General features: G+C 38.6%; 1 protein-coding gene across 2 annotated transcripts in view; it reads left to right on the plus strand.

Moving 5' to 3' along the window:
- The window catches only part of MYLK (myosin light chain kinase), a 179737-nt gene that overhangs the window by 134092 nt on the left and 31883 nt on the right, over positions 1–13762 (plus strand). For both annotated transcript variants that reach the window (XM_072341613.1, XM_072341612.1), the window contains exons 19-21: positions 3509–3559; positions 4458–4585; positions 7803–7956. In XM_072341613.1, coding sequence (XP_072197714.1) covers positions 3509–3559; positions 4458–4585; positions 7803–7956 — 333 coding nt within the window. The remainder of the gene's footprint in view (positions 1–3508; positions 3560–4457; positions 4586–7802; positions 7957–13762) is intronic.

Genomic DNA, 13762 nt, shown 5'->3' on the forward strand with positions numbered 1-13762 from the left:
TGCTGAAAAAGCAGCAGAAGCAGACTTACACTAACATTTCCAAGAGGCTCAAATATTTTAATGAAAACAATCATTTGACCTCGTCAACTTTGATGAATCTTATTAGATTCTTTCACTGTCTCCAGCAGCTTTTGAAACAAAAGCTGCTTTCAGAAAGATGCATGAGATGAGCTGCGATTCTTAAGGATGGTCTAAGAACAGTAGAGTGTGCATCATCTGCCAAAAGAGTCAGGTTCAAGGATGCAGAGACATATCCTTCTACCCATTTGCTGCTACACTGCCCCTGCCTTGCATTTCTGCTCAGTGCTATTTGTGTCTGCAAAACAGGATATTCGGCCAGACCTTCCTGCAACCCTTTGCAGTCTGCATGGTTTGATGAAATCCAGTGACAGTCTGTATATTCTCAGTTAAGTGAATGTAGTGTCCTGATGGGTAAAAACTAAAAATTAAAGTCTTATATTTTCATATAAAAATGAGTACCTTACTTGATTGTTGTGTTTGTGTTCTTCACTTTGCTACTATGGAAATCCTCATTGAGGTGAAACTCTTTTGAAACATCTTAAACATAGCCCTTATTTTTCTCCAGAGCTAAGAGGGGCACTGTGCATTTATTCCATTTGTAGGGTAAAAGCAATACATGGTGGTTCATTATAAATCCCTGTCTGTTCAAGAAGATTATTCTTTAATTGTGGTGAACTGAATGTGACTGTAGTTGTAAATGAAGAAATTATGCTATTGAGGTCCCTTCTGTGATGAACTGGAAGTGGCTGATGGTATAATGGGAAAAGTTATAGAGAAGTATCTGAGGATATAGACATTCATTTTGTGTATGTATTGTGCAAAGGCAGCAAATGACAATGTCAGCCAAGTGAAAAAAATTATTGAGATATTAAGAGTTAGAGTGAAACATGAGAATTTGGAGAATGAGATCACTTCTCTGACACTTGCAACAACCAAGAGAATATCATGCTGCATTAAGGAAAGTGTTTTTCTCCTATTTGTTTGCAGTGATATTTCTAAAAAAATAGCGGTAGTATCTACATTAAAAGATGGCATTTACTTCGTTGTCATCACTGGTGTTCTTTGTTCATATCAGGCTTAATGGAGTGTGGAAGTAATCAAATTCATGACATTACTTTAACTACTATTAAAAGTCACTATAACTCTGATGATATACCCAGCAGCCATTTCTCCCTAAGCTTAGAGGAGAGAATCTGATATCAATTGCAGCACCAAAGAATTATGTATTATTAAATCATATAACTGAGTTATTTTGCATAAGTTTGTGCATCCAATGCATATTAATGGCATATTTTCATTAATGGCGATGTTTAACAGCGTACAATAGGTCAGGTTCTGCAGCTCTTCCAAGTGGCACCTGATCACAGAAGTAGTTTCATCTACATCACTGCGACTACAGCCTGAAATAAATGAGTTTCAGCTCAGGCTGTGAACATGCAATGAAAAAGAGGAGAACTGTTTGCAAATACCACTTTTTGCTTTTGTTTGTGTAGAACTTGGATAGGAAAGAGAAGCTGGAAATATTTTTGCTGTCACTCACTACAGAAGCCAGGGAACATCTCAGTCTGTTGATGACCCAAAAAGTAATGAGTCCCTTTAATGAGCAGTGGGGCTTTTTGAAGGCCTCTGTTTCAAAAGAGTTAAGCCCACATGGTGGACGTGGTCCTGTTATGTCAGGATAAAATCTACAAAAGTCTTAATCAAAACTTTTAATTAATGCTGTTGAGCTGTCATTGAAGAAAGACCTCCTTGAGAGACATCCAATTCTTCTTTGATTCAGCCATAAGCACTGCAAGAATGTCCTACCTCTTCATTATTTTACTGCATCTGCCTTGAACAAAAACAATACAGACAGAGCACATAGAAGCTAAGTATAGAGAGAAAACAGCTGTGAAATAAAATAGATTATAAGAAGATGACAACAACTTCATTGTACAATGAAATATTCTGCAGAGTGACAGTTAAACCATTATTTCTATATTAAAGCATTTGGTCTTTAAATAACCTATAGTAAATCAGTTGTGACTCTAAAAATTAAATCAATATTCACACAACTGCCCATTGCTTGATCTGCAACGTTAGATCCCCACAGTGAATTCACATCTCACAGCTCCTTATTGTAAGGGTCTCAGGTGACACGTTGCCTGGGTGTCATGCACAGCACATAGTTTGCTAGTGCCTAAGGAGGTTAAAGTAAAAATCTCTGTTTTTTTGGTGGGAGGGTTGTGGGGTTTTGTTTGTTTGTGGGTTGGGGTTTTGTTGTTTGTTGTTTTGTTTACTGCTCAGTGTCTTCTGAATTTGCAATATCTTTAACAAGGAGCAAAGTCAAACCTTTTGAGAGTGTTATGGCTGTCACTATGCACATGTGGAGATGCTGCCCAATACTCTACAGCACATGGCAGATACTGCCTCTACTGCAGAAAATAACATCTTAGTAGCCAGACTGATTCAATCAAGCTGCCTACCTGAGCACAAGAAAAGAAGAAATGTCCTCTCAGACCAGAGGCATCTAATCTAAGCATCTTTGACAATCTTTTAGTGGGTAAAAGGAGTGTGCTTTACAAGGAATTATTTTCTCCTCTTCTGGAATTCAGTGGTTTGAAGGCATCCCATTCTGCTACATTTAATGGCCAGCACTAGTTGTAACTCTTATGAATGTGTCCTTTTGAACCTCTTTATGTTTCTGTCATGCTAAACATTACTTGTCTGTGGACATAACATGCATGCCACGTTTAAAACCACTTCTATATCCTTTAATCTGCTCCCTTGAAATTCAAGTAGCCTCTAGATACTTATTTTTAAACCTTTTTTTTTTTTTTTTCCTGAGAAATGGTAAATAGTCATTTTCTACCTATTTTTCTTCTCAGTTGTTTCTCTACTTACTATTCACAATTTTCTAGAACATTGTCTTCTTATTATGTAGGTACATAGGTGTCAAATGTTGGGGCATATGATTCTTCCATTGTGAATATTAGCAAAAGTTGTCTCTACTTAAGGAAGAGGACATGGCAGAGGACTGATAGGAGTATTTACAGCCAGTACATGTCTCTTCGCTAGCTCACATGGGACATAAGAAGTAGCATGCGGTATTCACTGTATAACTTTAACTGAGCTCATTCAGTATTGATTATGCCGGAAGTTTTAGCAGAAATTCAGTATGAAGTGGATCTTGGTGTTTTCACCCCTGTTAAACTGCTATGAGAAATGGAGTATGATGGAGAATGGGATATGTGTAGTAGATGACTTTGACTCTTTTAAAAGTTCTAGTTTGAACTGTGAATATCCTGAGGATCATTCAGAATAATTAAAGTGTTTTTTTAACAGTATTTTAGACTCATTCATTTAACATGCTGCAAGTACATAACAGATTTTCAAGTACCAACAAAGCATCACTATGAATGTAAGCTTCACAGTTACACAGTTAATCTACCTCCTTCCAAAACTCAAAACTTTTAATTAACTTTTTTTTTTATATGTATATATTTAGGTGAAGCAACAGTGAAGAAGAAACCAGCTCCAAAGACCCCTCCAAAAGCAGGTAATCCTTTGCATGTATCATCCTGTAGGAATTAATTATAAATCATTACAGTTTTAAAGATCGGTCAGTGCACTTCTAAGTACAGCTGTTTACCTGCTGAATTTATTGTGCATATGTGATTAAATGATGGCTATTAAGTTCTATGAGGAGAAAAATGGAAAGCCAAACCTTTTTTACAAGTTTGTTCACAAGGTCATATTTGGCTGAAACTTAAATCATGAGCATACAAAAATAATTCCTACTATTGAAAGATCTACAGCAAAATCCCATATCTTGTCAGCACTGTAACTCCAACCCTTTTGAATATCCACAACACAGCTTAGGCTTCAGTTAAAGGGGTTTTTCTGTGTATCACAGGATGCCAAATCTGCATAAGTACATGCCACTGAGAAGCTGAGAAATCAAAGATGATTTCCTTCCATGCCTGTGTAATAGATTTCCCACATGAAGCTCACCTGGCCTCTGAACACAGATGGTCAAAGGCAGATACTGGATTTTCTCAGTGCTTTTATTATGAAGCAAGTTTGCAGACTCTGTCAGCACATGCAAACAGAGATGACCTTAGAAAAAATGAAAAGTGAAGAAGAATCCTACAGCACACTTAGGAAACTGTTTGGAACTGGTGAGCAGCTTTAGCTGCTTTAGCCTTCATATTTCTGTATGTTGGTCCTGTATGAGCAACATTCTGATGTGTAGATTGCTACCGCTTCTCTACAGTGGAATAAATAATATTTACAGTGTTGTTTCATTGCAAACAACAGGTGTGTGCCAATCCATGTTACAGACGTGGCTCTGAAACTGTTGAGCTGACAGAGAAATGTGTTTTGAATTTTAAGAAAAATAGAAAGTATAGTAACATAAAGGGACTGGTGTGATTTGTTTGTTTTGTTTTTATCAGCTACTCCCCCTCAGATTACTCAGTTCCCAGAAGACAGAAAGGTCCGTGCTGGTGAATCAGTGGAACTGTTTGCCAAAGTGGTCGGAACAGCACCCATAACTTGCACCTGGATGAAATTCCGTAAGCAGGTAACTTGTTTTCTGGTCTCTCTCTAACATCTGTGAAACAACAATAAAGTAGAGCTGGCCAGGAACTCCATCAAGCCGTCTCATCCATTTCTCTTCTCCAGGACCTAGCAGTGTTCATGTCATTCCTGACACATTTTTCTCACTGTTGCTGAAAACATTACAGTGATGGAGATTTCACATCCTTCATTGACAACCTATTTGCACTGCTTGCTTAAATATCCACAGTGTTAGATTTCTTTTTCCTCACACCAAACCTAAATCCTTCTTGTTACAGTTAATACTCATTGCTGCCTGTTCTGTCTCTTTAAAAATTTGCTGCTTCTTTGAGAAAAGCCTTGGAGCATGTAATTAAAATATAGATGACTCAAAGAATATGGTACCTGGAAGGTATTTGTCTCAGGAAATACTTTTTTCCTTTAGAAACGACCTTTTCTTCATTGATGCTCAGTCTAAAGCTATGACAGAGAGGTAAAAGGTGGTGTAAAAATCTTGAGTAAAGTATCTTAAAACACAAATGTCTCCATGCGAGGCAAATCAGCAGCTGTGCTTCCCTCATCCCCTGGGCTTCAAGTTCTTTCTACTTGAATTACATTGCGTGTGTCCATAAAGACAGCTTATAAAAAGAGTTTCCTTAATAAATAATTAAAACACTTGAAACCAAACAGTGCAATATGCAAGTGCTGTGTTAGGATAGAGCAAATACAGATATGTACTGTAGATGCTATTGTGTCTGTTTTTTTCTGAACTTATTATACACTCTATAGAACATAAACAAAAACAGCTCCTCCTACAAGGAAGTTTAGACTGTAAGCTCAGACAGGTCAGCATTAAATCGAAAGAGTTCAAAACAGTTTGCTAGTCTAAAGGGTCCATCTTTGCTAACCTCAAATAACCTCTTACTTTAGGAGAAAGAATATGGTGTAAGTTTTTGGGTTTTCTTCCTGAACTCCTGAATTTATGTCAAATTCTTTAGTGTAGAGATTGAAGATTAAAAAACAAAGATTTACTCATTTCCACAGAAATTGTCCTCAAGTGATGTTTAACTCCCTGTTTTGCTGAGCAAAACAATCCTATTTACATAGATTTTGGGGTTATTTTTATATAGAGAATCTATGTGAAAAGAGAAACCAGCATTTCACAATAGCCATAGCAGCTTCATAGTCTGTGATTATTTCCATTTCTAAAATGATGGTTAAAATAATCATCTTGATATCTGCTTAATTATTTTCTATGAGACAATCTGAAGATTAGCAAAATTGTACATTAGAGTGAGATTTATTTTTTTTCAGGTATGTTGGGATGAGAAAGGATTGATATAGAAAAGGAAAAGCATCATGAAGGTTAATAAACAGTGCAGGAGGATAAGTGAGGGCAGTAGTTACACTTCATTAAATTGGGGACCAACTACTACGTATTTTGCAGCACAATTATTTTACTTTCTTTTTCACATACGTTTCTTCACATTTTTTTCTCCCGGATTTTTTCCTTTTCTATAAATGCAGATGATTTGGACTGTGTTCCATTTCCATCTGTAAAAGTGAAAATCACAGTAGTGTTCTTACAGTCTTCCTGCGGACTATCTGTAGCAGTTGTTTGAGCAAAGCCAGTGAGTGGTTAATTCTGATTTCAGCCCTTCCTCTGTATACTGCAGTAAGCTGAAGGGATTCATCCCTTCTGTGCTCTTCCTCACATTCCCGCAGGTTCAGAAAAGCCACAGTGACCTCCTACAGGTATAATCTGGATGAATATCATTGCTGAAACAAAGGGAATGTCACCTTGTGATGACCCATATAATTGTGTGTGACAGCAATCTAGTGGAGTGATGCTGGAGCCACGCTCAGCTAAAACAGAGGCAGCTTCTGAAAGCCTGTTCTGTTAGCAGAGCAATAAAATACATTGTTCTACCCTGCCAGTTGTTGGAGATTCTTAACTATGGCCAGTGGTTCTCTTTTGGGAATGAAGGAGTCCAGCTTCCTGTTCTCTGTGCCCATTGCAATGGGTGTATAATACATATCCATTTCTACTAGACTGTATTTTTTATTTCTCTTACTCATTAACTAATTCCAATGAAGCAAAACATTACAAACCAGTGTAGAATCTTAGAAGGTCACAGGGAGGAGAAAAACTTTTGGAATAATTTAAACTGTAATCCTACATAATCCCACTTAATAATTTTCTATTCCAATTACTGTAGGAACCACTTTCACAGGTTACTTCTGGGCATATAGCAGTGTGCACGTCTCATCTCAGCTGAGCAAGTCCTGCTTTTAGCATTCTAATTTCTGATTCTCTGAATGTATGTGACAAGATCTGCCAAACTAAATAGCCTTCATTTTTATTGAAATTCTGAGAATAGTTGGAAGAGTCTCTTATCTAAGAAGGAAGCGGTGGGAGGAGAAGGGCATTGACATTATGTTGTCTGCTTCATAAGAACACAGGGTACAGCTTCTATAATTGCAGTGTAGCATTATGAGTTTTAAGATAATCTTTCATGTCTCCAGTTAATGCTGATTAAAATCTAAGTCTCCTTGGCTATTTATGCAATGATAGCTTTGTTTCAATTAAAAGCTAGTTCTTAATATGCCTGTGGTATTCAGCTGAGATTTTGGGTTTTGCCTCTCCAGAAAATAAATACGCCTTATGATGGCTAATCTGCAGTTTGTACTTCTCTCTGCACAGCTGTACCATTATATCTCCATTTCAGGCAACAACATCTTCAATTGCTCAAAACCATGACGCTGTTACCATGATTTATGTTGAAGTACAGAATAAGGCTCGTTGTGATGAGAGGGTAAAAGTCACAGCTATGGATGATTTACACATTTGGAATGGCAAATGAATTAGGATGATGAGGGCTAAACCCTTTTGCCTCTGTGATCTCTGTGAGATATGTGAGACCAGAATTTTTTTGCGTGCTAATTACACAGCAAGCATTTTAAACCTGTAGAAGAGATAGTAGAAAGCAAAGCCCCTGCTCTTCAGTGGAGTCTCACCAGCATTAATGCTCCTTATTTCTGTTGCAGATTCCACTGCATTAGTAGATGACTTGAGTTAACTACATTCTTTACCAGCTGAACATACTCACTGCTAGGACAGAGTTATCTGCAGATGACCATCATTATTCTAACCTTGTGTTTTATGTACTTTGACCTCTTATAAGTATCGAGATAAAGAAATTCCTCCCATAAGATCTCTTTTTTCCCTTTGAACTTGGCAGATTCAAGAAAATGAATATATCAAAATTGAGAATGCTGAAAACAGCAGCAAGCTAACAATATCGTCGACAAAGCAGGAGCACTGTGGATGTTACACGCTAGTTGCAGAAAACAAACTTGGTAGCAGACAAGCGCAAGTCAACCTTACAGTTGTTGGTGAGTCTGTAATAATGATATATATTTATTCTAGACATTCCTCTGTATTTGTTTTGTTGTACATATGATAATAGGCTGGACTGTGGTACTGTAATAAGCTTTATAAGCAATTTCAGTGGGGCTGTACTGTGTTTTATTTTCAGAAATTACTAAGCATAGATGGAGGTACAAAGTAGCTCAGACATTTTTAAAGTACAAGAAAAAAAGAAAAAACAAAACAATTCACATCTCCATTTCTGGTTAGATACAACTGTAGTCCATCTTTTTCCATTTAACATTTGTAGCATTCAGATGTTTGCCAGACTGCAAATTTTAGAGTGCTAGTTTAGGAAGGACTGAGACGGCTTCTCTTAGACTGGGAACTTGAAAACATCCCATTGCTTGGAAGACAGAGGTCTTGTCCTTGTAATGGCAGTTCTTACCACTTGTTTTATAGGGGCAGAAAGCAATGGGTAGAGACAGGTTGTTTCGAATATAAAGCCCTTTATATTTGGATGTCTGTATCACACATGTATTCTTAAATATGCACGTAAACTATGAGAGAGCAAGAGCATTTTAAAGTTTCAAAAAGCCATATCAAATGACAGCTTCAGAGCATCAACTTTGTTGTAGTGGACTGTGACAGCTACAGTTTTAGACTGGCAGACAGCTCCAGTGTGTTTGGAGATTTAAGTGCTGCCCAGCTGGTGAATATCAGAGAAATCTACACTGTGATACCGAGTTTTGCAAGGGGCAATGAACCCGTCTTGACATGGATACACAGCAAATGGTTCCCATGCAAATCTAAGAAATTTCTACAAGCAGAGATTGAGATCTGGTTAAAACATCAGTCTGCTCCCATAGGCTCTGGTCTGTGTGGTCTGCAGAGGTGTTTTGACATGAGGACCCCTCCCGTTGGGGAAGGGTAGATCCCAGGCATTTGGACAAATTCTAATTCAAATAGCAAGTCTTCATCCTACTGTAGAGTCGTAACTGTATTGGCTCCGCTGTCTTAACAGACTGTGGGCTAGTGAGTAAGTAAGCAATGTGTGCATAATGCCAAAGGTAAAAACCTGACTCCAATGAAATCCATGGCAAAATACCACTAATGCAAGTTGGAATGGAAATTCATTCCAGCAATCCAATGGACAGTGTGCAAAGTTTAATGAGTAGAACCACACTTTCAGTTATAACAACCACTATGAAAGAGAATATCTTCAGTTGCACACTACTGATTATTAACCAGGCCACCTGATTATTTCTTTTGCTCAATCTCTGACACTGGGTGCAGTTATCTTTTAGATAACAATAACTGAGTATAAATGTCAAGTAAATGCCAGCAACATGCTACAAAACACAAGAACAGAAGAGCACAGAGTAAGCATTTTTGCTTCATATATACATCATATACATATATACAATCACATCACTCCTTCCAATAGTAGATTGTACATGTCAGAAGTATAGCTAGGTTAAAAATAAACGCCATGAAAAATTGGTCCTAAAATAATCATTGTATATATTGTTCTGACTAAAGCTTTTGTGACCTAAGCCCCGACACAACTGACTAGCAGCCAGAGGTACGGCAAGAGACCATTTGCTCTTCACATTTCCCTTTTTATTGCTCCTTCCTGGGCAGCTGCTACAGGCTGCTAAATGTAGGAGGTTATTGGGCAAGATGGATTTTTTTCTAGCTGAATTGGTCCAGCAGTTCCTACGATCTTGTCATTAAGTGAACCTTGCCTTGTCATTATATAAGTCGCTGTTTTATATCCGTTGGAGTTAATTGGTTTGAAAGTCTTTGAATTCTATAACCTTATAAAGCTTCATCTCAGCCTCCTGCTTTGCTTTTCCATAACTGAGAAATGTGCCAGAGAACAGTGGATTCACAGAGATGCTTTTGGGAGAGTTGAGTGAAGAATCCTTACAATGTGTTCAAGTTTGCCGTGCATTTTGGCTGATGACAAGAATTAATTCCCTTTTGTAAAATTGCCAAGCTCTTCAGTGAGATGTCTCACTGATGTCAGCACCGCCAGAAGCATGACAAGGGCTCAGGATTCCTGTTTTGCTCCATATGCACTTTCAGGCCAGATTCTTTAATCTGGTTACCTCAAAATGTGGAGAAGGGTGGTAAAAATGTCTCCCTTCTGGGGGAATCTCACTACTGAGAAAAATCCTTCTCTGTTTGCACTTTGAAATGATGGAAGGTGCTGTCTTTTCTCTAAAGTTCTAGTCAGAATGGGAAAGCTGTACTTCTCTAAGTACACAAAATGTGAGAACTCAGTATAGCAGAGCACATCCTTATTTCTGGATTCTCACCTGTCTGTACTCTCTGCTGTGTCCAGAGTACTGGGAAGAAACATTCATAACATGGAGAAAGCCTAAGTGCTGGAGAGTAGATTTCAACTGCAAGCTTAACTAATCTAGGCAGTGATTCTGACACTCAGAGTTTGAGGAGTGTACGATGGGAAAAGAAGCACTTGAAAGAATCCTACCTTTGTTCTAAGAGTTTGGGGGTTTGTTGTTTTTTTTTGTGTGTGTGAGGAGGTACTGTTGATTTTTGGCTTGTTCTGTTTTTTAGTGGTTTGTTTGTTTGTTTTTGTGTGATTATAACGAATATCTGTGAGCTCATGGATCAAAGCAGTTATCCATACCCATGTATCAATCCACTTATCCATTAAACTCAGCCTCCAGAGTAAGCGGCTTGCAATCCACACAACAGATGCACAAATATTTAGTTAAGTTAGAGAAGACCATTTTAACTGATTGGCAGTGTGATGTGATGATGAGCATGTGGGACTGAGCCACAGAGGCAGAGTTTGAGCTTACCATTGATTCAGTGTCTAACTTTGTGCCTGTATAAGCACTAATAATACTGAAAGACCTGAAGTAGAAGACATTCAAGTTGCTCTTAAAGAACGAACTGTTCTCAAAATGCCAGTGTTGAGTTTTTCTCTATTGTCAAAATTAGCTCTCTCAATTAAGCAATTCCATTAGTTGAAACATCTCTCTAGGGGGATTTTTGCAGCGTGTTTCTGCTCCAAATCCAAATCACCCTGATGTGGGACTGAGCTAATGATTCACAGCAGACACTGTATCAGATTAAAGCAGACTTCTGCTGCCAAAGCTATATTAAATGAGCCAGTGATGAGCTGAATGTACAATGGGACTGATTTAGGAAAGGCAGAGCCCTCACTCTATGGTGATAGCAGGGAATATTCATTCCTTTCATGCCATTTATTGGCTGTATCTGGGTAAACATATCAAACTGCTCTTTCTGAACATTTTAGCTGTGACAGAAATGCCCCAATCTGCAACCATTTCTGAAAAAGAAATTTGGTCTTCATATTAGCTGAAGCTGGATAATGTGATAGTCAAATGAATAATAGTATTTAATGAGGAGAATTTGTCAAGGAGAAGAAATAGTCTAAGTGGCAGCTGTGCTGCAAACTGCTTACATGATCTGGGGCAAAATGCTTAATGTCTCCATGCCTGGTATGCAGGGGTATTGATGTGGTTGGTGATGTGAATTGGTGAAGATTTCTCGTACAGAACTAAAAGCACATGTACTGCCTACCTGGGGCATCAATTTGATCAAGTTTGTAGTTTAAGTCCTTTAAATTTGTACTCCTTCAGTTTTAGAGTTGTATAAAAACTATGATGGTGATCAGCAAGCTGTATGACAGAGTCATAGAATCACAAGGTTGGAAAGGACCTACAAGACCATCTAGTCCAACCATCCTCCCTTTACCATACCTACAGTAAAACCACTAAACCAGATCTCCTAGCTCCCTATCCAGACACCAAATAATGTACATTCTGTGTCCTCATGCACTGTTTGAACAGCGATAAGCCAAGAACTTAGGTGTATTTGTATGATGCTGTAATTCCCTGCTTGAGTTGGGATGGCGAAGTTGCATTCTGTGACAAAACTTACTTCCATGCCTTTATCAGAATCTTTTTGAGCAGAGTCTTCCAAGCAAAAATGAAAACATTAACTTGAGAATTCACATTAGAATAAGATTAATGCCAACTCCAGTAGTCAGTGAGTATAGTGGTTGACTTAATAATGATTATATGAACGACTTAGTTCTGATTCAGTGAAGGATACAGCTGTACTAGCATTAGTTCTTTGCCCTTAAATTCTGTTATAAGGAAATGTAGTAGCATAGTCATCAGTTAACAGTGGCACTATCAGCATTTCTATGAGTGCCTGAGAGGTCTGGTTTGGAGCTAGCTGCTCAGTGAGTGGATCCAGTAGCATCAGAAACGGTGTGTTCCTGTCTGGTAAAGGAAGTGCAGGCATCAGTGAAGCAGATCAAGCATAGAAACTTCCAACAGAAAACAGGACTGCTGCAATGCACTGCCATGACTGCTTCTGTAACTTTTTTCAGCCTCTTTTGAGGAGCACCAGATTATATCTTGCAGAAGCCACGTGGTTCCCTGTTTACATCTAGGGTCCAAGAACGCAATGAATTTCCTAACAGTATGTGGGTGGATTTGACCTCTAACCTTTCACCTTTAAATTCCTTTGGATTGCTGGAGGATTTTTGTCATTATTTTTCTGGTTAAAGGGCAATTAGACTGACAGTTAAGGAAGAGACGTCTTGCACTGCTGATGGTTTTGTTTTTGTTGTTGTAGTTCAGGAGTGCTATAAGTCTCACTGTCACCTCCCTTCTAATGCTTGGTTGCCCAACTCTGCAGCCACATCAAAACTAAATTATGACTGCAAGATTAGAACGTATAGAGGACAAACAACTTATGTTGCCTTATTCATCAGCGCTATGATGGTACAACAGAACTCTCTACTTATTTTGTTTTCCTCATACTTATCTTCACTTGTTCTTTCCCAGTGTAGTAAAGGAAATGTCCTGGAAAAGGAAATATTTCAAACTTACTCTATTTTACCTGCTGTTAAATACTAGGAATGTCTTAGTTCCTAAAGAATGATTGATTCATTGTGACTCCAGTTCTGCACATGAACTCAGTGTTCCTAGGACATTCACACTACCAAGGTTTGGAATCAGCTTATGGTCTCACCAAAGCAAGTCCTAAAACTCACCTTACCTTTCACTGGGCAGGTATCAGAGCTCTCATTCAACCACTTATCAAACCATCTGTCCGATGTGTAGCACATGAGTAATCTGAATAGCTTGTTGACTCAGGGATAAAGCAGATGGTTTAGAAAATGGGCTCCTGAGAATGCACTGGATATATTTATTTGTTCCATTAAGCCCATGGCAGAAGGAGATGTTCTTGTGCTGAGGGCATATGCGTAGGAGTGCTGAGCTCTGGTTTCATTCCCAGCTCCATACTCCTGCATGCCCTTGGGCAAGGTCACTGCACTCCTGCATGCCTCAGTCACCCCACTGGCAAACTGGGAAAAAAACAGCACAAAGCAGTGCTGCAGGCCTTCTGTGTTCACAAGCTATTTTATCCACAGGTCTAAAAAATGCAGTGTTTAAATAACAGCAAGATCTGTAGGGAAGGGCCCCAGTTCATGAAGGTCTGCTGTATGTGTTAAAGGGGACAGGAAAATTTCAAACTCTGACAAAGCTGTAGCTGTGGAAATCCCCTGAGCTAAGGGACCTTGTCCATGAGGTCCTTGGCTCCCCCTGCAGTGGCTGCTTCAGTAGGAGAAAATTTCCTCTTCCCTTGAGTTGTTCTGTGGGAGAATGCAGGAATTCTTTTCTAGTTCATGTTAAACCCACAGTGCAGTAGGATGTTACTGGGTAATATAGGGTAGAAAGGGGTAACAGTCTCTCTACTTATAGTTCTTCCCTCCCTTGGAAAAAAAGTCTGCAGGGCATAGTTTTCCAAGCACAG

This window comes from Excalfactoria chinensis, chromosome 7, assembly GCF_039878825.1.
Source record: "Excalfactoria chinensis isolate bCotChi1 chromosome 7, bCotChi1.hap2, whole genome shotgun sequence".
Classification (NCBI taxonomy): Eukaryota; Metazoa; Chordata; class Aves; order Galliformes; family Phasianidae; genus Excalfactoria; species Excalfactoria chinensis.